The sequence below is a fragment of the Silene latifolia genome, chromosome 2, assembly GCF_048544455.1.
Source record: "Silene latifolia isolate original U9 population chromosome 2, ASM4854445v1, whole genome shotgun sequence".
In the NCBI taxonomy this organism is placed as follows: Eukaryota; Viridiplantae; Streptophyta; class Magnoliopsida; order Caryophyllales; family Caryophyllaceae; genus Silene; species Silene latifolia.
In genome coordinates this window covers 8,655,811-8,680,843 of record NC_133527.1, presented here as the reverse complement: position 1 = coordinate 8,680,843, position 25,033 = coordinate 8,655,811, and the positions used below count along the sequence as shown (strand labels likewise).

Below are 25,033 nucleotides of genomic sequence, written 5' to 3'. Positions count from 1 at the left end.
TTTTTACCAATATGAATGTACAATTTCCATTTCCAAGACAGAGTTTACATTTTTACTTTGAATATGTATCATGTATGTATACAATTCTACGCATATACATAAAAGTTTACAGTACACCACATGTAATTTCAAGATACACATACACATTCAACCTACAATTACACACCCATATTCTTGATTCAGAGTATTTAAAATTACGGACTCTTCTATTGATTTGCTTAAGTGATATGTACACACCCTATAAATATAGGATTTTCCCCTCCCCTCACAACAAATTGACTATATGAAATAGTACTCTAGAGTTTGTTCTTGCTATAATCCTAAGATGGACAATCTGGGAAAAAAAAAAGGTGAGAATCAAAATGAAAGCTTTTCCATTGTTACATTTACATGTATAAATTATGGAATATGATATAATAACTTGATTTGCAGGTTCCGTCTTGCTTGCCAAACTCGAAAAATATGCTCAAACTAAAAATTCAAACCGATGAAGGTGGCTGCGAGGTGAAAACACAAGTATCCATATCATACGATGTTGAGGCGGTAAGTAAATATACGAGTACAGAATACTCTGTAATGGATAACCTTGAATCTTTTGTTAAGAAATCCTTATATGCCTAAAAAATTGATTTGCCTACTGACAAAAGTTGTGCAAACAATTGCCTACGCAAATATTATTACATCAGTGATTAGACAAATTACTCCATTTCAACAGTTAATAAGATTTGTGTACTCAATTAGAAATGCAACTTAAAAGCTTTTTCTTTGTTTTCTCCATTTCAGCTACAACTTCCAACATCGAAAGACATTGCACAAGTACAATTTTTTATTCATCGTCGAAATACATTGCACCAGTAGAACTTGCAAATAAAGTGTATTATTGATTGCAAATGGTAACCTTTCTTAATTGCTAAGCGCTGATCGACGTCATGATAGTACAGTTCGGAGCATCAAATAATTATTTAATAGTTGGATCATGAAGAAAAGATAATTGATGTGGTAGACCGTAAAGTAATTGATAATGGTGGAAGATGGTCACAAGTCTCACAACTATATGGATGCGGAGGTGAGTTTAAAGAAATCGAGATGGGTAACAAAGAGGGAAGGGCGAATGGGTACCTTAGTGTTCTAGAAATTAAGCATGATGGGGTTTGCTCAAATCTCAAGAATGGGATACGGAGTAAATTATACTCCGTAATGGTTTTACCATTAGTAGTACAGAGTATATGTTTAGGAAATGTAGATGATTTTGATATACAAATATTTGTTACTTTTTGAAAAATTTTAACAATGAGTTTATATTTGAATATCTCATGAGAATATGTTGTTAATCTTACTATATTAAGGTTATTAATATGTGCCCTTAGAACACATTTTAGAAAAACCCTTCATAAATTAATTACAAAAGATGTATTATCGATGTTTGTTTAAGTAAATCTAAGTAATAAAATCATTATAAAATCCTTAAAGAGATTAAAATTGGATGAGAATACATAGTAATTCCTCAATTTCATTTGATTTTATATATTTGTGAAATATATGTAATGTGTATTTTAACCAAATGATTTGATTATATCCATATTGTGGAATATATGTGACATATATTTTTATTAAATATTTATAATCAAATGAAATGAAGAGAGTAATAATTTAACATCGATTTCTAATTAGTTAGTTGAATCAATTATGGAACGAAAGAAATTAAAGAGGCTTACTAAAAAGTGAAAGTCAGTAGGTCTCATGAGAGACCGTCTCCCACTAATTTAGTGGGAGACATAATAGAGAAAAAATAAATTGAGTGGGTCCCTCACCCCATCATGTGAGAGGTCTCTCAATAACGCTATTAAGAGACCGTCTCTCCAAAGTTTTTGTGAAAGTGAAATAGAAGAAACCGAAGGAACAAGAGTAATACTCTCTCCTTTGTACGAGTATTCAATAAATACTTTATATTTGTATATTTTGTTTGTGTGTATCAAATAATAGTTTACTTTTTATGGTCGTAGTAGTTTTCATTTTATTGTAGACGATATTATTTTATGTAGTTGTTCTTTTAATTCTGTTAAGTGGTCTTTTGTCGGTAGAGAACATAATAAGGTAGCTGATCATGAACTTGCTCGGTTAGCACCTTGGCAGGTTGGTAGACGGGTTTGGTCAAGTCATTTTCTTTTGAACATTGTATCCGTTATTTCACACGATTTAATAGTTAATGTTTAATCTCCTTGGAACGTTTCTTTCAAAAAAAAAGTTTACCTTTTTGTCATACTTTGTGGTCTATTGAACGCGACAAATGAAAAAAATAATTTATGTACTATACAACCAGTTGTATATGTTGTACGGTGTAGAATTTGAGCTTTGTGATAAAGTATCCGAACTTTATGTTAAAGAATATGGGCTTTATTAAAAAGTATTGAACTCATCCAATTACAGATTAAAAACATGAACTTTAAATTAGCTCAGAAAGAATACATATAAGCTAGGATTCTTATACCTTGATTGTACAATGTTTATAGTACAACTGGATGTATAATCCTATTTGTGTGAAAAATATGTTAATGAGTTATTTTCAACTCCTACTTTTTCTTTACTTTTTCAAAATCTCTCAATTTTTTTTTTTCTGAAGCGTAACTAAATGTCTCCATCTACGTTTCCAACATACACTTTTATACCAAATTCAATACATTTACGAATATTGCTCTAGGAAAAGGTTTATTTTTTGAATTAAAGAACTGACTTTTGACACGAGAGAAATATCTCATGATTAATACATGATGAAAATATCTATTATTTTGACAAAAAGACATTTCATTGAATATTATAGGATGCTTTTTTATAAAAAGGTAAGTCACGATTCATGAAAGAACTTTATCCTTCAAGAATGAAATTGTACATTAATAAATATAAAAATATGATATTCAACAAAGAACGAAAGTTAAGAGTATTCGCCCAACAATATCACATTTTAGTATTTGAATAACAAAATTTTAAAACAGGCCGCGCGAAGCGCGGGATATTACCTAGTATATATATATAGTGCTAGCTCATGTATATGAACAATATGACCTAAACTTGGGCGGATGAACCGAAGGGATTATTTTATTACCCAAAAGTTGATCAATAAAGCTTCATTAATGGGATTTTCACTCCCAACAAACCTACACACTACACCAGGAGGACTTGGGTAGAAATGGTTAGGCACGTGTCTGCACATGCACAAAAGGAAAATATTGAAGAAAATACAAACAAACGAACGACTTCTCAGTTCTCACCCACAAAGGACAAATAGGATTATACATCCAATTGTATCATAAGCATGGTAGAACCAAGGTATAAGAATCCGAACTTATATGTATTCTTTTTTAGCTAATTTAAAGTTCATGTTTTTAATGTGTAAATGGATGAACTGAATACTTTCTAATAAAGCTCATATTCTTTAACATAAAGCTCGAATACTGTTGGGGAAGCGTCCTGTAAACCCGGTGCGGGAAGAATCTCACCCAACAACGATACTACGAAGGAACACACACAACGGACGTAAGTAAGAGCAAATAAGGAGACACCGCAATTTTACGTGGAAACCCCTTCTCAATTAAGGGTAAAACCACGGCCCTACTCGGCAAATCAATCCACTAGTAATGTGTAACAAATAATTATGGAGTACAATCACAACAAGTATTGTCACTCTCTCTCACAATTTGTAACACTCTTACTCTCTTCTTATAAAGGATGTTGAACACTTAATTTCTCCGAAAATTAATGTTCTCACCAATCCTATAAATAATGCCCCACGTATAATTTATACTTGCACTTATTTTTGGACTTTCTTCTCCCCTCTACATAACTCCACAATGATGTCTATTTATACATGATGAATAACACATTCACTCATGAAACTTCTCTAACCATTATGGCTCTAAATGTAACATTTTTACATTAGTTACTTTATTCAATTGATGCAATAGATAACAACTAATCCCATGAATATTAGTTTGCGTTTTATATTTTCTACGTTAATTATTTGTGGAGTTTGGGGAGATTAACCCAACAAATTCCTCCCTCGACCCAAATCTCCAAACACCTCAACTACATCGGAAAAACGGACCTTCCTTTTTATGTCGGCTTTTCTCACTTGGCCATTCTTCATGCTTTGACCATCGACGTAACAAATATTCTTAATCTTTATCCCTTGCATCACCAAGCTTCTCCCACGATACACTTTGCACCATTTACCACTACCAACATATCGGTTCCCTTGAGTCGTCAACACACCCAAAGAAATAATGTTGGAACAAGCTTTAGGGACATACCTCACATTTTTAAAAGTTCTCATAGTGCCATCATGGAGTCTCATCCTCACACTCCCTACACCCTCAACCTTCAATTTGAGGCCGTCGCCCACTTTGACATGCCCAAAGGCTCTATTTGTTTGCAAAGTATCAAATGCTCCTTGGTCTTTACACACATGCACGGATGCACCCGAATCCATCACCCATTTATCTTGACATTCCACCTCATCTTGAGTAGTCAAGAATAAATCTTCATCACTACTATTACCACACACGACATTTGAAGAATCACCTACATCATCAACCTTTGTCTTGCCCAACTTTTCTCTTAAAGACTTCACACTTTTCAAGTCTTCTTTCATCATTAGACAATTTCGTTGAATATGGCCCATCTCATGACAATAGTAGCACTGATGGTATCAAGTTATACCTCGCAAGTGCACGATTTTATCGTTGTACACTCTAGAGGGTCGATCCCACAAGGAGTAAGGGTGATTACTAATTGTCTATATTCTTGAGCTTAGCTAAGTCGATATAAAACAAAGAGGGTGGTAACGAACTAGCACTAAACTAACAAGTTAAAGGCTATAAACTAGACAAGATAAGAACAAGCTAAATGATAAAGGATAGATCAAATAAAGAGAAGGACTAGAACTCGGTTCTCCCACGAATATGAGTAATTCCACATACTAATTGTCTCGGCTAATCAAAAGGGGTAGAAATGGTAAGGGGGAGATGGCTCTAATTCGCCTAGAACCTCCCTTCCGGGTTCGCAAAAGGACACTAGCTACTCCAACTAACCCCCCTCCCGGGTTCGAAAGTTGGTATTCCTAACTCAAAACCCAACAACCACGAAAACATGCATTTTTCCAAGGAGGTCAAGAATTTGGTCAAGATCAATAAGTACTCATCGTATTCCGAGTCATCCCACTCCTCCTTCCGGAGGTCGATTTCAAACGCTAGCCTAGAGGCACCCTCCCTCGGTTCTCCCTTCCGGTCTCAACCTTAGTTGGTGACAAGGTCAAATTTCGGGTATCCGATTTACAACCTAACCAACTCCCGTTGGTGGACAAGGGTCACAAGTCGACACTACCCAAAAACCAAACCTTAAACATGCAAATTCCTCTAAACTACCCTCACCAATTTTCCCCACAAATTAGCCTTAATGATAATTAATTAGTGAAATTATCCATATCGGGTCAAACCGAGTCCTAGAAGGAGACTACTCACTAATCATGCTTCTAAAGGCAAAATAAACAATAAAGATGGAGTCTTTAAACATAAACATGGGTGAAAGATGAATTCTACCTCTAAACATGCAACAATTCCACAACAATTATGAAGAAAGGTGATTTAATCTAATAACAAGGTTTAGCAAACTAAAAGACACAATCTTTAACCCAATCCACTCAAAGATTGAATCTTTGAGTGTAAATAGCAAGGATGAACAAAGGAAAGAGAATCAAAGAAAAGATGAACAATGGTGAAAACATAAACAATCAAACAAACTTGAAGGAAAAGCAAATGTAAACAAATGAAAATAGGGAGAGAAATAATACCAATCAAATAGCAAGAAAGGAATTAGGATAGAAAAAATAAAGAAGGAGAAACCTTCAATCTTCTTACAACCCAACTCCAATTACTAATTAATTGAAGATCTTGTCTAATTAAGGAATGATTAACTAAATGATTAACAAAGTTTGAAGCTTTGAAAGGGAAATAAATTCAGATCTGGGAATATGTGTACAAATGGTTAAGGGAGGGGGTATATATAGTTTCCACCAAGATTAGGGTAGGATTCGAAATGGGCTTTAAAACACGACACTGCACTCCCGGCCGGTCAACCGGCCGCCGGTCACATGGCCGGCTGGGAGGTTTCTGGAAGTTGAATTAACATTTTGAAGTCATCAGGTATGCTTGGTCGGTCAACCGGCTGCCGGTCCCTGATCGGCTGGGACACCTTTGACTTGGACCTTGACTTTTGGCATTTGGGGGCACTCCCAGCCGGCTGACCGGCTGCCGGTCTTTTGACCGGCTGGGAGATTCCTGTATCTTCCTTCAAAACCTTGTGTTTTCAGCTTGAACGTTCTCCCAGCCGGCTGCCGGGCCACCGGTTGGGAATACCTCTTTGCTTGGTTTCAGCTTCAATTGCATACACTTGCACTCCCAGCCGGCCAGGCCGGCCTACCGGCTGTGAATGCTTCCTCAGCTTCATTTCCTTCTACTTCCATGCATAGCCAAGTCAACCCGTCTTCCTTGCTTCGTTTCACCCGTTCCCGCCTTAATTTCTGCAAGGAGGCTAAAATGTCATAGTAAAGGGAATCGGGACACAAAACACGAGAAAGGACGATCAAAACCGACTCAAATAGAGTCGGTTGGCATGAAAATAGAGGGGAAAAAGGCGTAAAAGGATCCTATATCAAACCTCCCCACACTTGAACCTTACTCGTCCCCGAGTAAGTCCTCAACCAATGTACAAATAAGATAAATACGGAGAGTGGGTGCACAATATAAGCACCACTCAACAATGCTACTAATTAAGCCGATCGAGTATTAGCGCACTCAACGCCCCTTCAACTCGCAATTTGACACTCATGAGGGAAGAGTGCCCTATTGCAAGGCAAGTTGGGTCTTGCTACAAAATTTTTGACACATCCAGCATGAAAGCACGTAATCAATAAATAGAATGCATCTAACAAAATGATCCACTTTCCTCATCTAAGTGGCCGAATTTTTCAAACAACAGAACACGGTCTTTCCTCATCACGAGATCGTCAGGTCCATCATATGGGGTATGAAAGGCGAGTGTGTTGAGATCGTTGGTGATGTGGTTGGAGGCACCACTGTCAATAAGATATGAGGTGGAGGGTCCGGTAGAGGTGGTGGCAGTGTGAGCGGTAGGGCGTGGCTGTCGAGTAGGAGGTGGAGGGAACACAACATTCGGGTAGTCCCTCTTGAAGTCGGGACAGTAGCTAATAACATGGCCAGTGACACGACAATATTGACAGCGGCCACGAAATAGGTTTGAGTTCGAAGCATTGTTAGGTTGGACACGGTTTTGAGAATTGGGTTGTACATTCTTTAATGGCAAGCATGTACTCGGAGATGGTTTTGCCGGCATGGGTGATGGTGCGGAGACGATCCTTCAGTTGTAGGATATGGCCTCGGAAAGGGTTGGCGTAGGTTGTGGCGAGGGTTGTCCAAGCCTCGTGAGATGTGGTTGCATCGAGGAGGACGGGCTGAACAGCTGGGTCGAGGGTGCCTGCTAAAGCTCCTAGGATTAATTGGTCTTGACGAAACCAAGTTTCGTAGGCTGGGTTGGGAATTGGTTGAGGGTCTGGTTTGGCTGTGGTGGCGGCTGGGGTGGTAGTTTCGAGTGGTGGTTTGATGGTTCCATCGAGATAGGCGAAAAGGCCAAAGCCAAGGAATAGGCGACTGATTTGGTAATGCCAAGCTTGGTAGTTTGTCGGTGTGAGCTTGGTACAGGTGGGAAACGAAACGGAGATAAGAGGTTTGTTTGGTTCAGCGGTGTTGGGTATTTGGGCGCTAGTGGTTGCCATGGGTGTACCGACGGTGGTTAAGGCAGCGGAGATGGTGATTAGTATGAGGATCGATGTGATTCCTGATACCATGTAAAGTATATGATAAGATTGTGAATGTATTGATGATAGTAATATTTACATGAGGAGTTTATATACTAGTTTACAAAGGATGCTAACAATAATATCTAATATACACACCTTAATTAGTGGAGCTAATCAAGGTAACAAATAACTAATTATATCAATAATATAAGCTAATGATATACTACACAAATCACGTTTGATTTGTTCCTTGAATAGAGGATGCTAATCTTGAGCTTTGACTTGGTTGAATAATATCCTTAGAATGGATGATATCTTTTGAGTGAATAATATCTTTAACATCTTGCTAGTTAATTAGTACATTTGTTTTAAAAAAAAATTCGACATTTTTCAATAACTTTTTATTTTTACAATGGCTGCTTGTGATTTCAGGTGGCGGAAATAGCAGTGCTGTGTATTCAAGACGAGCTTGCCTTGAGGCCTAACATGTCAACTGTGGTCAGTCTTCTCGAGACTCTTGTTGAAGTTTAACCATAAGGATTGATCATGATGCGCGATGATTTGGAGATACTTATTCAAAGTTAGTTCATTGAGAGCAGTTGTGCAATAGCAAGCTTTCGGAAATTTAGTGCCAAACCAGGATGAACCAATCGACGTTTTATTGCATACTGTCATGAGATGAACTTTTTACCCCGAAATCTTTGCTCGTGTCATCGATTGCAGCTCTGTCGAAAACAAGTCAGACGTTGCGCACATTCTGCTCCTTAGTCTTTATTTTTAGGCATCAATTTTTCAGCTTTGAATGTAAGTTGTACTTGTAATTAGACTAATTCAAAAGTTTTAACATTGGTTTCTTTTCATTTTTCGACTTCTTAGATTTTCGTATGTCATTATATTCATTCGCTATTTTTCATCAATAATCGAATGCAATCAAGATTCTGTTTACAGGAGGTCTTGATAAAATTCATGTCATATAATTTCTGAAAGAGCACCGATTCCCAAGTGCCCACATTTCGAAATTCTTTTTGAATCTTCGCAGTTTCTAAAGAGATGTTCCACTGTTTTAGCTTTCCCGAATTATTTGAAAACCAAAAATTTACAACGTAACCAGTAAAACGAAAACACATAATAGAATATATATTTATTTCGAATCAAAATCAGCCACGTCCAATGCGATGATTAAACATGGCCATTTAACGAAGAAGAAAACAGTACATACGGAGTAAATACTTTCGCAAGTTTATTACTCCGTATTTAGTAGTTGCTATTTCTTGGATAAGTTTATTTTATATATATATATAGTATATATGAAGAGTTAAGAACGATTAACACCTAAGAGGGGGAGGGGGTGAATTAGGTGTACCTTTTTTAAAAATTTATTCTTAACTTGGTTAATTAATTAACTTAAGTAAAGAATAGGTGAAGTACAAGACTTGAGAAACTTAATTAGATGTAAGTTCACAAGAGGATATAGCAGTTCTATGTCACGGTATAGGTGACTGTGACACAGAACTTGATTAGGTACATGCGAGAAATAGCAAAGTGGAAGAACGTAAAAGTAAATGAACAAACAAACGACATTTAAAAATTGGTTCAGCCTCTACTCCGAGGCCTACGTCCAACCGTTATTTTATTGCTTGTTTAGAAATTTACTCAAACTTACTAAACCCCTTACAATGAAAATAACTCGCCAACCTACTCCGGTTGCACTCAAACTTAAAGCTACTCCGCTTCAAGAGTTTATGGGTTCTATCTCAAGGTGTTACAGAATCTTGAATCTCAAAAGTTCACTAAATGAACATGGAGATTACAACGAAGATCTAACACGAGAATCATGGAACAAACTCATCATGTCACAGTACAGCGAACTGATACTTGGAGGTTTTACAGCTTTTTTCGAAAACAATTTTGAAGACTTAAAATCAGAAAAACGTTTTGCAAATGCTTGAAGAACAAAGCTTTCAATGCATAAATGATTTGCAAGGTTTTTACAATAAATGCTTTGGAAGTCTTAAGAAATAAATGTGACTAAGACACTCTATTTATAGTGGATTTAGTCTTAGGTAAGTACACTTTGAAAAATTAAATCCAATATAAAAATGATAGCTTTGAGTGATGGTAAGTGTTAGACTTGTAGGCTTGGGGCTTAAGAAATCAGAAAACTTAAGCTTCAACACTCAACATGTGACAATTTACCGAAATGGCAAAAAACCTTTCTTACTTTAGAAGTTTGACAAGTCTTTTTTGCCATTTTGGTAAAAGGTGTTTGCACAAATCTAGAGGCTTAGTCAAGTGGGCTTGTGACTCCAAAATTTCAGATTGTTTTCAAGTTTCTGAAAATTCAAATGTTTAAGGTTTAAAGTTTGCAAAGTTTTGACACTTAAAAACATTTGGACGAAAACTCCTCCGTATGATAGTACGAGAAACCACGGTGACAACGTGCATCGTTGCATGGTTTTGCCATTACTTGACTTAAATGAGAATGTTACACTTACTCTTACATATATCGACTAAGGCTTTGAAAAGTATCATTGTCTTGACTTCCTTGAATGACTTGATCATCTTGAATCATTGTTGAAAGTCCATTTGATTGCTTCATTCACTAATTATTTCAACTAAGAGCAAACAATCAAATAACAAGGGGACTTGGCATCATCAATCTAATGTGTTCTAACAAATTCCCCCTTTGATGATGACAAGTCCAAACATGTGTGATATTCCCCCTTAGCCCATGGTTAGTCGGTCTTTGGTCAATTTCAACATAAACATAATTAATAAACATGATCAAGGTATTCGAAAGGTGCAACATGCTTGGCCAAAGTAAAACATCTAATCATGGAGCTAAGACATAATTAAGGTGGACGTTAGCCTAAGAGTTAGAAGATCACACATGGCATAATTAAACTACTTCCCCCTCTTGACATCGTCAAAGGAGGAGAAAACATGTTCAAAAGGCAAGCAACACGATTAAAACACACGCAAATAGTTCAAGCAAGATAAAAACAAACAACCGAAGGTGCAAGAGAGTGTCTTAAAACAAACGCAACAAAGAGCCAAAGTTCATAAGGAAGGACGGGTTAAAGAGGCATGAGTTTAGGAGGCATTCTGAAGACGTTCAAGAAGATCTTCATTCATGGTGCGAAGATCACCAACTTCATCCCTCAACTTGCCCTGTTCTTTGACCAGCCGATTCACAATCCCAAGGAGCTCATCCAACTTGGCTAGTACCACACCCATTTCAACGGTAGAACCCACTATAGAACCCGACTGCTTTTTCATTTCCAATTTGCCATTCTTAATCTCCAAGTTCATCCGAGAAAGAAGGCCCGGTGTCATTTCATCAGTTAATTTCTCAATTGCAGGGCTTCCTTTCAATACTAACCCCTCCCTCATAAAGATGATCGAGAGCCACATACCATAAGGGACCACGACATTTTTGTCAAAGTTGCCGTTTTGGAACTCAGTGGACATCTCAAGAATTCGGTGAAACATGAGGCGAGGAAGGTTAATGGGTTTGTACTTGACAATGTGATGAATCAGGAGCATGTCAAGAAGAGAACATCTCCCACGGCTATTGTTGGAAGGGACAAGGTTACGAAAAACCAGGTTGAAGATGAACCGGATGGGTGCGGTTAATTCAAAGGCATATATGTTGGTAGGGCCATCGTCATCATGAGGTCGAAGAACTTTCATGACCTGGGTAGAGGTAACCTCATCAATTTCACCCCAATCACGTTTGGGGAAGGAGGTAAGCCCGACATTACAAATGTCAAGATGAGCAGCAAGCTGATTGATTGTTAGGACAAAAGGTTTCTGATTGATAAAGGCTGAGAGAGTTCCAGATTCAACATCTACCTTGACTGTTGCATAGAATTGGATGACTTCGGACAAGTACATGGGGCTATATTTGTCCAACAGATTCACCCAACCCTGTGCATACATGGCCTCTTTGAAATATTTAAAAGCAGGAGAGGTGTCATACCAAGATTTCTTATAACGACGTCCCTTTGTGGAAGCAACAAAGCAGCATACCGTGGCATATCTTGAAGATCTCCTCCGGGAGATCGAGAGAATTGAGATGGTTGAGGATATCATTCTTGAATGATTCGGCATAAGGAGCAATAACAAGGTCCATGCATGTGTTGAGAGGCACCTTCTCCTCAATGATCTCATCCTCATTTATGCTCGGTAAATCCCGTTGATAACGAGCCCTTTTGGGTGCTTTTGATTTTGATCCGGATCCCCTTTTTCTTTGGGTAACCTTGGGTTTTGGAGGGGATGCCTCCGGGGTCACATCCTCGTCATCATCACCAAATATTTCAAGCATCTTTCTCTTGGACCGGGTTCGTGATGCGGGTTTTGAGAATAATGGGTCAAACCCATCATCAAACACCACTGTGGCATCATCACGATCTTCCACATCAACAACTTCATAATCGATTTTTTCAGAATTGGAACCGATTTCCCTTTCAACAGTGGAGGCTTCCGTTGCATCAATCTCACTCCTCTTATCCTTCTCTAAAGTGTCACTCACCAAATCCTTTAAGAGCACATCATCATCATTCTTTTCAGCTACAACATCACTATCCTCCTTTCTTTCCTTTTCGTTTGAATCTCTTTCATTTTTTGCATCTAATTTTTCTTTTTCTCCTTCTGATTTCTCTTCACTTTCTTTTTCTTTGTTCCCCTCTAATTTTTCTTTGCTTTCTTTTGATTGCTCTCCATCTCTCTCTGATTCTTCCTCACTTTCTTTTGATTTCTCTGATTTTTCCTCACTTTCTTTTTCTTTGTTTCCCTCTGATTTTTCCTTACTTTCTTTTCCCTCTTTTGATTTCTCTCCTTCAAGTTCCCCCTCTTTCATCTCACTTGAGTGATCTCTCTTTTCACTTGTTTCGACAACATCACTTGATTTTTGAATATCTTCATTCTTTTTGGTTCCCTTAGAACCGGAGTCTTCTTCATCGGTGTCAATGTCCACCTCAGCATCTAATTGGAGAGAAATAGGAGGATTCCTACTTCTTCCTCCTCTGCCACGACCACCGCCCCTTTTGGCGGTTGTCTTCTTTCGTGCAACGGTTGGTTTGGCAGTGGCAGAGATGATTTCATTTGGTTTGGCAGCGGTTTTGGGAGCCATCTTTTTGGCAATGTATTTTGGGTTAAATGTATCTCTGAGTTGAAGAACTTCTTTTGAAAACTTTGTAGGCATTTTGAAGAGAGTGGAAGGGAAGAGGTTTTGACGGTTTTGGGAATCCGAAAAAGGTGAGGGTTGGTTGTTTATTTAGTGGGTAATAGGAAGCATTAGAGGAAACATGGATATAAATGATGGGTTGGTGTATTTAATCTAGGTGAAGGGACGGTTGAGTGTTGATAGAGTGAGGCTAGGGTGTAGGTTTTTAGGAGTGATGGGACATAAAGTAATTTTGGAAGCTCAATGCAAAAACAACTCAAGTGCACTCATACGGTTGTCAGTTACATTTGTTCGACATTTGCATGCATTCTACCATATTAACTAACATTTAATTACATGTAAATCCTCCCTCTAATCAATCATTGGAAGACGTAATTTAATTTAGCGGTATGTCACCTAATAAACCAATTTCCGACCGAAGTCTTTCGAATTGTTCTCTTTCTAACGGTTTTGTAAGAATGTCCGCAATTTGATTTTCCGTTTTACAAAAGCTTAGACAAATATGACCTTTCTCAACTTGATCACGTAGAAAATGATGTCGTATGTCGATGTGTTTAGTTCGTGAGTGTTGTATAGGATTCTTTGATATATTAATTGCACTAGTGTTGTCACAAAAAATAGGGGTAGTCTCGAAAGTAAGGCCATAATCATGCAATTGTTGACGTACCCAAAGAATTTGTGCACAACATAGAGCGGCACTCACATATTCGCTTTCGGCCGTGGACAATGCAACGGTGTTTTGCTTCTTCGAAGCCCAGGAAATGAGACACGGTCCTAGAAAAGTAGCAATGCCCGAGGTGCTTTTCCTATCTAATGTATCACCGGCATAGTCCGCATCCGAAAAACCTACAAGATCAAGTTCGTAGTGAGTTGGGTACCAAAGATATAGCCCTTGCGTTCCAATCAAATACCTAAAAATCCGTTTGACGGCTTTGAAATGAGATTCTTTAGGATTTGCTTGGAAACGGGCACAAGCACACACACTAAATTGTATGTCGGGTCGACTAGCGGTTAAGTAGAGCAAGGAACCGATCATACCTCGATAAATCTTTTCACTAATGCTCTTACCATTTTCGTCCTTATCAAGCTTGATTTTAGGCACCATTGGTGTAGGCATAGGATTAGAATCAGTCAACCCAAACTTACTTAACATTTCTTTTAAGTACTTTTGTTGGTGAATCATCGTTCCATTTTCACATTGTTTGATTTGAAGACCAAGAAAGAATCCAAGTTCTCCCATCATACTCATTTCAAATTCCGAAGTCATCAAATCAGAAAAGTACTTATAAATAACATTGTTAGTTGCACCAAAAATAATGTCATCGACATATACTTGCACAAGCAACAGTTCATCTCCTTGTGACTTGATAAACAACGTTTTATCCACGGACCCACGTATGAAACCATTTTCCAATAGAAACTTTGAAAGCCTATCATACCAAGCCCTAGGAGCCTGTTTTAAACCATAGAGTGCTTTATCTAGTTTAAAAACGTGGTTGGGAAACTCGTTGTTTATAAAGCCCGGAGGTTGTTCAACGAACACTTCTTCATCAAGGTATCCATTTAAAAATGCGGTTTTGACATCCATTTGAAAAAGCTTTATACCTTGAAAAGACGCAAAAGCTACAAGCATTCGTATGGCTTCAAGCCTAGCTACCGGTGCAAAGGTTTCATCGTAATCAATTCCTTCTTGTTGGTTAAAACCTTGCACCACTAGTCTAGCTTTATTCCTTACGATTTCTCCAACATCATCTAGCTTATTGCGAAAGACCCACCGTGTACCAATTACAGTACGTTGGGAGGGCCTAGGGACAAGATGCCATACCTTGTTCCTTTCGAATTGCTCCAATTCCTCTTGCATTGCAATCATCCAGCATTCATCAGTCAAGGCTACTATGACATGGTCTGGTTCGATTTTTGAGATGAAGGCATTGTGTGCACAGAAATTTTGGAGCGATGATCTGGTTTTTATTCCAGAGGTTAGGTCACTGGTTAAGTTTGATAAGGGATGTGAGCTTTGGTGTTTCCATTTCTTGGGGATAAGTGAGTTAGAAGATTCGGTTTGTTCGTCTGCAACAGTAGAGGGGACTGTTGCATGAGGATTGTTTGAAGGAGGTGATTGTGGTTCACTTATGATTAGGTTGGGTTGTTCTTCACCATCCTTGTTACCCCTGGATGAGGTAGCATCATCTTGTGTAGGAGGACGATTAGTTCCCCCTAAATTGTGCGCATCCTCCTCATGCAACAGTGGCTCCAACTGTTGCTCAGCTTCTTCTACCACTTGATCCATTTCATGTCGTATCATACCAATCTCAAAATCATCATCATATTCATCATCCTCATCATCAACCTGTGTATTTGACATAAAAAGACTAGATTCGTCAAATATTACATGAACGCTTTCTTCCATTTTCATGGTCCTTTTGTTATAAACTTTATAGGCATTACTATGATCGGAATAACCAACAAAAACTCCTTCATCACTACGAGCATCAAATTTGCCAAGGTTGTCTTTTCCATTGTTGTGCACAAAGCATTTACTACCGAAGCATTTTAAGTGTGAAAGATTAGGTTTTCTTCCTCGTAGTAGTTCATAGGGAGTTTTCTCAATGATTTTTCTAATCATGACACGGTTGTAAATATAACAAGATGTGTTTACGGCTTCGGCCCAAAAATTCTTAGGAACCTTAGAGCTAATGAGCATGGTCCTAGCCATATTTTCAAGAGTTCGATTCATTCGTTCCACAACCCCATTTTGTTGTGGGGTTCTTGCGGCCGAAAAGTTATGAGTAACACCGTACTCATTACAATAAGACTCAAATGACTAGTTCTCAAATTCGGTTCCATGGTCGGATCTTAATGAGACAAGTTTATATCCAAATTTGTTTTGAACCTTTTTGACCCAAATTAAGAACTCATCAAATGTTTGATCCTTAGAACTTAAGAAGAGAAGCCAAACAAATCTTGTGAAGTCATCTACAATGACACAAATAAAGCGACTTCCACCTCTACTCACAACTCGCATGGGACCACATAAATCAATATGAATGAGTTCAAGAGGTAAGGAAGTGCTAACAACCTTTTTGGATTTAAAAGAGCACTTAACTTGTTTTCCTTTAACACAATCATCGCAAAGTGATTTAAATTCAAATTTAATGTTAGGAATGCCGTCAACTAGATCAAGTTTCTTAAGAGTGTTAAGTGTCTTAGCATTTACATGACCAAGTCGTTTGTGCCAAAGCCAAGGGTCGTTCTTTTGAACACTCATGCATGATAATGATTGACCCGACAATGCATACAAGTTAGTCATGTAGACGTCTTTAACACGTTTACCTTCAAGTATGAGTTCTCTAGTTTTTCCATTGATGATTCTACATTCACTAGCAAGAAATTCAACAATATTACCTCGATCACAAAGTTGTGAAATGCTCAAGAGATTGTGTTTCAAACCTTTGACAAGCAACACTTTGTCCACGCATAATGACTTTGATTTACCAACTTTTCCAATACCAATGATTTCACCTTTCTTGTTGTCGCCAAAAGTCACCATGCCACCATCGTAGGCTTCTAGCGAGAGGAATTGGTTTTCATCTCTGTCATATGACGAGAGCATCCTTTGTCTAAGTACCAATTGCTGCTGCCCCTCACTAATGCCTATAAGAAATCAAACATTTAGTTTAGGAACCCAAACAAGTTTGGGCTCCTTCTTGACAACGACCTTTTTGACTTCCTCTTTCTTTATCCACACTTGTTTAGCATTTTTAGTGTTTCTTTCTAAGTCACGGACTCTTTTGTCACAACCATTGAACTCATGACCTGTTTTCCCACAATAGTTACAAATGATGTACTCGGGAAGACCAAAGATACTTTCTTCTTCGAAGTCGGTTTGACTTGGATCCTGGTTTCGAGTGCAACAAAGATGTCTGCCATCGTTGCATTTGAAACCAAGTCCAAGATTCTTTGCAAATTTTTCATATTCTTGTGATTGTTTCAAGAGAAACTCCAAAACATTCTGACTTCCTTCCCATTTTAAGTAGAACATCTTAGCCTCATCTAGCTCTTTAGTTAATGTTTCGATTTTAGCAAGATGATTAAGATTCAATTTACCTAAATTGTCGAAAGCTTGTTTTGCAAGTCTTGCTTCATCACTGAGTAACATTCCAATTTGTTCTAATTGTTTATTATCCCTTTGACATAATTTGAGGTCAGCTAGAAGAGTTTCACGTTCCTTAGTTAAAGAAGACACTAATTTTGAGAGAGTATCTATTTCTTTTTTTGAATCGGATGCCACAAGAGAGACCTCTCGTGGCATGAGTTTGTTCACTCTTTTTAACATCTCAATTTGAGCAAGAAGGTCATCATTTAATTTTTGAGCTCGTTCTAAGGCACTTTTGACATGACTGGACTCATCATTTAACATTTCAGCAATCTTAACAAGATCATCCTTTTCATTGTTACAAGTAGCTAAGTCAATCAAAAGTTGGTCACGTTCTTGTGTTAGTGATGACACATTTCCTTTAGAACTGGATGCAACAAAGATACGGGGATGTTGCCTAATTGGTTTCATCAACTTTGTTGGCTAAAAACAGATTTTGTTTTCGAAGCTTTTTGATTTCTTTTTCAAGACCCAACATGGAACTAGGTTGATCATTCTCATTTAGACTTTCTTTAAGGACTACATTTTCCTCGCCTATGTCCTCAATTTCGATTTGCATAGCTTCCAACTTATTAGTTTGGACACGACATTTATCTATGAATTGATCTAGGAGGAGACAAACTTTGTCTTTAGAGAAAGATCGAACCTTTTTCTTGAGCTTAATTACCTCGTGGTCTGAATCAGAGTCTGAATCCGCGGAGTGAGCCATAAGACACTTGATGTCTTCTTTCTTTGATGATTTGGAAGCATTTTTTGAAGAACTAGACGAGATGCTAAGTTTGGCGTCTAATTCATCCTCAAGGACATCGTCCTCTTTAATCGACATGCCCCAAATAGCAGTCATTACCTTGTTTTTGTAATCACGTTTTGCAAAGTCACGTTTTTCCTTAGATTTGATATCGTTCCACTTTGGGCATTCTTTGATTTGATGACCTTTGTCACCACATTTAAAGCAACCAACAGTGGAGTTAGATCTTCTCTTAGGAAAACGGCGTTTACTAGAGTTGTTGCTATACCTTTGAGAGTTTCGACCATTGATCATGCCAACAATGTTTTTAGTGAACATTGCAAACTCATCATCTTCATCCTCCTCATCACTTGAGAGAGCATTGAGAGCGAGTCCTTTCCCTTTAGAGCTTTCACTGGAACGCTTCATGAGAGTTAACTCATGAGCCATAAGTGAGCCCATAAGTTCATCAAGGGAGAGCAATGAAAGATCCTTAGCTTCCTCAATAGCCGTAACCTTCGGTTGCCACTTTTCAGTTAGGCTACGAAGGATTTTACGGACTAAATCCTCGGATTGAAAACCCCTACCTAAACTCTTAAGGTCATTGACAATACTAGAAAAACGTGAAGACAAACTATTAATTGACTCATCTCGTTCCATATTGAACATCTCATATTGTTGCATGAGAAGATCAATACGGTATTTCTTGACTTGTGACGTTCCCTCGTAGGCAAGGTTTAGGGTGTCCCAAATCTCTTTGGCCGAGGCACATCCAGATATACGATTAATCTCTTGGTCACCGATTCCATATTGAAGAATGGACATGGCCTTAGAGTTTTTCTCGATTTTCTTATAGTCGGCCTCAACATACTTATCCTCACTTTTCAAGGAGCTAGTGCCATCAGCATTAGTCACTTCGATTTTGAGGGGACCCTTTTGAATGATTAACCAACATTCATAGTCCGCACTTTTGACATAGTGCTCCATGCGATGTTTCCACCAGGCATAGTTTTCTCCCTTGAAAATGGGATACTTAGTGTGTTTTGAATCGTCCATAACTATAGGATCAACTCTTTGGATTTAACCAATATCAAGAGCACAAGGCTCTGATACCAATTGAAGAGTTAAGAACGATTAACACCTAAGAGGGGGAGGGGGTGAATTAGGTGTACCTTTTTTAAAAATTTATTCTTAACTTGGTTAATTAATTAACTTAAGTAAAGAATAGGTGAAGTACAAGACTTGAGAAACTTAATTAGATGTAAGTTCACAAGAGGATACAGCAGTTCTATGTGACGGTATAGGTGACTGTGACACAGAACTTGATTAGGTACATGCGAGAAATAGCAAAGTGGAAGAACGTAAAAGTAAATGAACAAACAAACGACATTTAAAAATTGGTTCAACCTCTACTCCGAGGCCTACGTCCAACCGTTATTTTATTGCTTGTTTAGAAATTTACTCAAACTTACTAAACCCCTTACAATGAAAATAACTCGCCAACCTACTCCGATTGCACTCAAACTTAAAGCTACTCCACTTCAAGAGTTTATGGGTTCTATCTCAAGGTGTTACAGAATCTTGAATCTCAAGAGTTCACTAAATGAACATGGAGATTACAATGAAGATCTAACACGAGAATCATGGAACAAACTCATCATGTCACAAAGACAAATGAACCGATACTTGGAGGTTTTCTGACTTTTTTCGAAAACAATTTTGAAGACTTAAAATCAGAAAAACGTTTTGCAAATGCTTGAAGAACAAAGCTTTCAATGCATAAATGATTTGCAAGGTTTTTACAATAAATGCTTTGGAAGTCTTAAGAAATAAATGTGACTAAGACACTCTATTTATAGTGGATTTAGTCTTAGGTAAGTACACTTTGAAAAATTAAATCCAATATAAAAATGATAGCTTTGAGTGATGGTAAGTGTTAGACTTGTAGGCTTGGGGCTTAAGAAATCAGAAAACTTAAGCTTCAACACTCAACATGTGACAATTTACCGAAATGGCAAAAAGCCTTTCTTACTTTAGAAGTTTGACAAGTCTTCTTTGCCATTTTGGTAAAAGGTGTTTGCACAAATCTAGAGGCTTAGTCAAGTGGGCTTGTGACTCCAAAATTTCAGATTGTTTTCAAGTTTCTGAAAATTCAAATGTTTAAGGTTTAAAGTTTGCAAAGTTTTGACACTTAAAAACATTTGGACGAAAACTCATCCGTATGATAGTACCAGAAACCACGGTACAGCGTACCGTTGCATGGTTTTGCCATTACTTGACTTAAATGAGAATGTAACACTTACTCTTACATATATCGACTAAGGCTTTGGAAAGTATCATTGTCTTGACTTCCTTGAATGACTTGATCATCTTGAATCATTGTTGAAAGTCCATTTGATTGCTTCATTCACTAATTATTTCAACTAAGAGCAAACAATCAAATAACAAGGGGACTTGGCATCATCAATCTAATGTGTTCTAACAATATAGTATAAAAGTACTCCGTATTAAAGCATATGTAGATGATATCTATAACCATTAATAATAATTATGGTAAAGAATATCCCATGCTCTTTTAGAGGTGGTGGCACCAACAATCCTGCGACCAGCAGCTTCCGAAAGAGTACCTATAAGTGCACCAAGAATGAGACGGTCTTGTCTTTGCCATGTCTTGTAGGCGGGGCTTGTTTGCGGTGGAACAGGTTGAGATCCGTCTATAAAGCCAGAGAGACCATAGCCAAAAAGAAGATTGTAGATTTGAAATCGCCAACACGAGTAATTGTCATCTATTAGTTTCATACAATTTGAGAAGTTAACAACGACCAACGGTTTTTCTGGTTCATCAGGGTTTGGAAGGGTGAAATAAGAGGCGTCCATTTGGTGAAGGGTCGATACGAAAATAACACGATATATATACACTATATGTACAAGAGGATCTAAACCGGGAAGATCAACTGAAGAGATTATTTTGGTACACCAAAAGTTGCACTAAAATCTCATTAATGGGATTTGATCCTTTTCTATTTGTCTCTTCGTTTTACTAATTCAATTCCCAAAAATGACAAGTACGTTACCCAAAAAAAATCAGAACTCCGTATCATATTGCCAGTGTCTATTCATCAAACCGACGTGGAATTTATTCGAGTTTCTTGGAAAATAATGTCGTTGTGATGCTTTCATATATGATTTTCGAAGGTAGATCAAAATAATCCAAAACCACCGCGTAAAAGGAATGTACAAGTTCGAGTCACTTAGGATTCCCAAATGCCCGCATTTCCAAATTCCTTTTCATACTTCTCAGCTTCTAAAGAGATACGGAGTACAAAATAAGTATATTTTTATTTGTAAACGAGAGTATTAGATTAAAATTTGCCTACTTGCATCAAACAAATTTATTAAATTTTCCAATAACTTTTCTTACTGTATTATTATATGAATATAAACAGTCGGCACTCGGCAGCTACTCAAATTTGACAAAAATCATGAATCTTTAGCAGCCCACCACTAGGCCAAAAATCCCGTCTTTCACGAAAGAACGAAACACATCGAAGTCGACTGTCATTTTGTTCGCGACGAATTGCTAAAAGGCACAATCACTACGAGCTACGTCCATACCAAGCAACAACTAGCTGACATCTTTACCAAGGCACTTGGACGTACTACATTTGACGAACTACTCTCCAAGTTGGGCGTCTCGACTCTCCACGCTCCAACTTGAGGGGGGCAATATGACGCTCCTCCAACAGCTCCAATATCCAATATGAACGTTGGAAGCAATCACAAGCAATCAAGGAAATAATCTTTTCCTTATGTGTAATTATCTTATAGCTGTCAATATCTTTTCCTTTCCGCATTAGCTGTTGATATTATTTTCTTCCGTATTTACCGCTGTTCTTATATGTATACTTCCTCCCATCCAGACCAAAGGTTACAGTTGCTTTATCACACTTGTCGAGACACATTTTGTAACGTGCATATCTTTAGTTACATATTATTAAAAATTATAAAAATTTGATATTCTTATAGCATTCATGACGATAAATCAAACAAAATCTCACATGACTATATTTTGTCTTATAGATTAAGAATAATATCAAAGATTCCCTACGACCATGAATAGTGCCAAAAAGCAACTGTAATCTTTGGTCTGGATGAGAGGGAGTATATAGGAGCCTTGTACATTGTAATTGACACAACGATTGAATACAATATCTCATATACACTCTCATTTATAATAATTTATAATATTGTATAATTGTATCTCTATTTAATTGATTTTTTTTCCTTGCATTGATCTAACATTTTTTTTTGTACAAATTCAAATCTAAATCTCTACTTTTTTTTTTTTTTTTGAGGTAAAGAAGGAGGGATATTATTATTTCGAATCAAAACCCGCCAGCGCCAAAATCGTTATTATTCGTACATTGAATTGAGTGATCTTGAAATGGAAAATCTAAAGAATGGTTATATGTTATATGAACTAGATTATGCAACAAATAACTTTAGTCAAATGGCATTACTTGCAAAAGGTTGTTATAGTTGGGTTTATTATGCTTACTTGGCTAATTCCGAAGAAGCTGTTGTTAAGAAACTCGATTTGAGTGTCGATCATGATTCGGACGCTGATTTCAGAGCTCAGGTATTTTTGGTTTAGTTCAATTGTTGTTTTGTACTCCCTCCATTATTTTATATATGACGTTTTCGTTTTACGAGGTAAGCCTTTGACTTTCAATTATATAAAAATATATTCTAGAAAAAATTATGAAAATTATATCATTAGATTCGTCATAAAATTTGCTTTCAAAAGAGTATACATTTCATATTATTATCTTATATATTTTGAGAGATATTGAAGAGAGAAGTGGGTGTCTCGAAATGTGAGAATGACATATATAAAATAATGGAGGGAGTACTTTTTTTGCATTTGGTTGAGTTAAATAGCTAGGATCGGTTTGAGTTTTGGGTCATGTTTGGGTTCTCTCGTTCAGGTAAGAATTAAGTTGGGTTGGTTTTGCTAGGTTGATATGTAGTAATATTATTGGTGACAAAAACCATAATAGACGCAGAATAAGGGCAGTAAAAAAGAATAATGAGATGGCGTCACCGGGTGGTACTTAAAGTAAGCGCCATCCGGGGCGTAATAGTAAATATTTTGTGTACTTGCACTTCCCTCTCTTAAATTTTGAATTTAAACTAATTAGGAAAAAAGGTGGTAATTTTGAATTGCTAAATTCCGCACACGAGTTTACTATATCCCACACATTTTTCCCATATATTCCATAACTACCCTTCGTCTTATAAAAAAACTAAAATGAGTTCTCTCCCTCCTCTCTCTTAAAACCTAACAAATTTGTTAATAATTAGACAATTATCGATCGTAATTCGCACATATCGCATGCAATCTCTCCGTTTTATCAGCAATTTTATTAACACCCATCTTTTAATAGATTTAATTGACTTTTTTTTTAAATAAAGAGGATTTTTTACAATTAGGGTTTGGAATTTGGATAGATGTTGGATTACAAATAATGTTGGGCTGTTGAAGGGGTGGTTGTGGGGTTGTCCAGTAGGCGGTCAGAGTAGGGGTCGGATGTCACGGGGGAGGGTGGCTATCGAATTCGTGGTAGGCGCGTGGTCGTAGAATTCATGGCATTAACTTCGTAGAATTTGTGCATTAACTACACAAGCATAATTGATTTTCATAATTACAACATGATTTATGATTATTTTCATGATTACAACATGATTGATGATTTTGAATTCCGTCCGGTTGTTCATCGGTTCTGGAATTTCTTTATTTTCTTTTTTGTTTTTAATTTGTCTTTCTTTGACTAGTGTAGATCCCGCGCAAATGCGCGGTAAATATAGGCCTTTTAATTTTTAGTGCATTAGTTATAGATTTTGGATTTATATCAAAAAAATAATTAATATTAAAATAAATCAAAATAATTGAATAATTTCATGAATTGTGTTTTCTATGAAAATAGTTTAACTACATCAAATTATTTTTAAAAAAATTCTTTTTTCGTCACGAAATTAATAATAGGAATACATTTGTTATGTATAGATTATTTTAAATGGAAAATTAGCTTAATAAATAAAAATCTAATTTATTTCTATATATAGTTTTGAGCACTTTGGAGGGAAAACTTTATAGAAGTTGTATTCTCTTAGTATATAAGAGGACTTGTATTTTTTAAATTTGCACCTCATTAATATTTATTAGTTCACTCCATTGTATTTTGATATGAAACAAAAATTTGAAATGGAAAACTAATAAAAAAAATTATTTGAGTTGTGAATTTATTTTAGTGAATGTTTTTTGTCACGAAGCTAATAGTAAGAATGTGTCAAGTTATTCTCTACAGTAATAATTATTACATTACTGAAAAATTTAGCAACTTATACTTTATAGTTTAATATCAATTTTATTTTATTTTAATGAAAAAATCACAATTATGAATTTATTTAAAAAATGAGAGTTTATTTATAAGAATATATTCATTGAAAAGATAATAATGTAAAGAATGAAAATTTTATTTATTACCTTATTTAGCTAGATGCTTTTTGGAGGGAAAACTAAGAGAATTTTTATTCTCTTAGTAGTAGGGGGATTGGGGTGTTTAATTTGTCTTTCTTTGATTGGGATGGAAAATGAGAGGGCTAAACTTGGAATAAAGCAAAAAAATGTACGGAATTTAGTAAAATAGCGTGCGGAATTTAGCATGTCCCTTATTATAAACCATCAAATTTTCTATGCGGCAAAAACGCTATATAAAGTAGATGAAAAACGAAACTGATGAATAACACAATCTGGTAATGAAGAAAACATAATTATTGACGAAGAAGAATTGTTTTGATGTAAAATATTATCTAGAAAATTGTTTTAGTCAAGTGTTTGATTTTAATTGGATAGATATAAAATTACATAACTATCCTTAAACATTTGGCGCAAAAACGAAAACTATTCTTCTAATTTTTATTTTTTCATAAATTATGGTGGCGCCGAGGTTAGTACCGCGAGACTTATCAGCATCAGTAAAAAATGATTGAGACACCAAAGCAATAGAATAACTTCAAAATAATACGAGTAGA

At 36.6% G+C, this 25,033-nt stretch overlaps 1 protein-coding gene across 1 annotated transcript in view; it reads left to right on the top strand.

Moving 5' to 3' along the window:
- Positions 1 to 22,421: 22,421 nt before the first annotated feature.
- The window catches only part of LOC141628158 (putative protein kinase At2g41970), a 32,272-nt gene continuing 29,660 nt past the window's right edge, over positions 22,422 to 25,033 (top strand). The window contains exon 1 of the mRNA XM_074441336.1: positions 22,422 to 22,573. Coding sequence (XP_074297437.1) covers positions 22,449 to 22,573 — 125 coding nt within the window. The 5' untranslated portion in view covers positions 22,422 to 22,448. The remainder of the gene's footprint in view (positions 22,574 to 25,033) is intronic.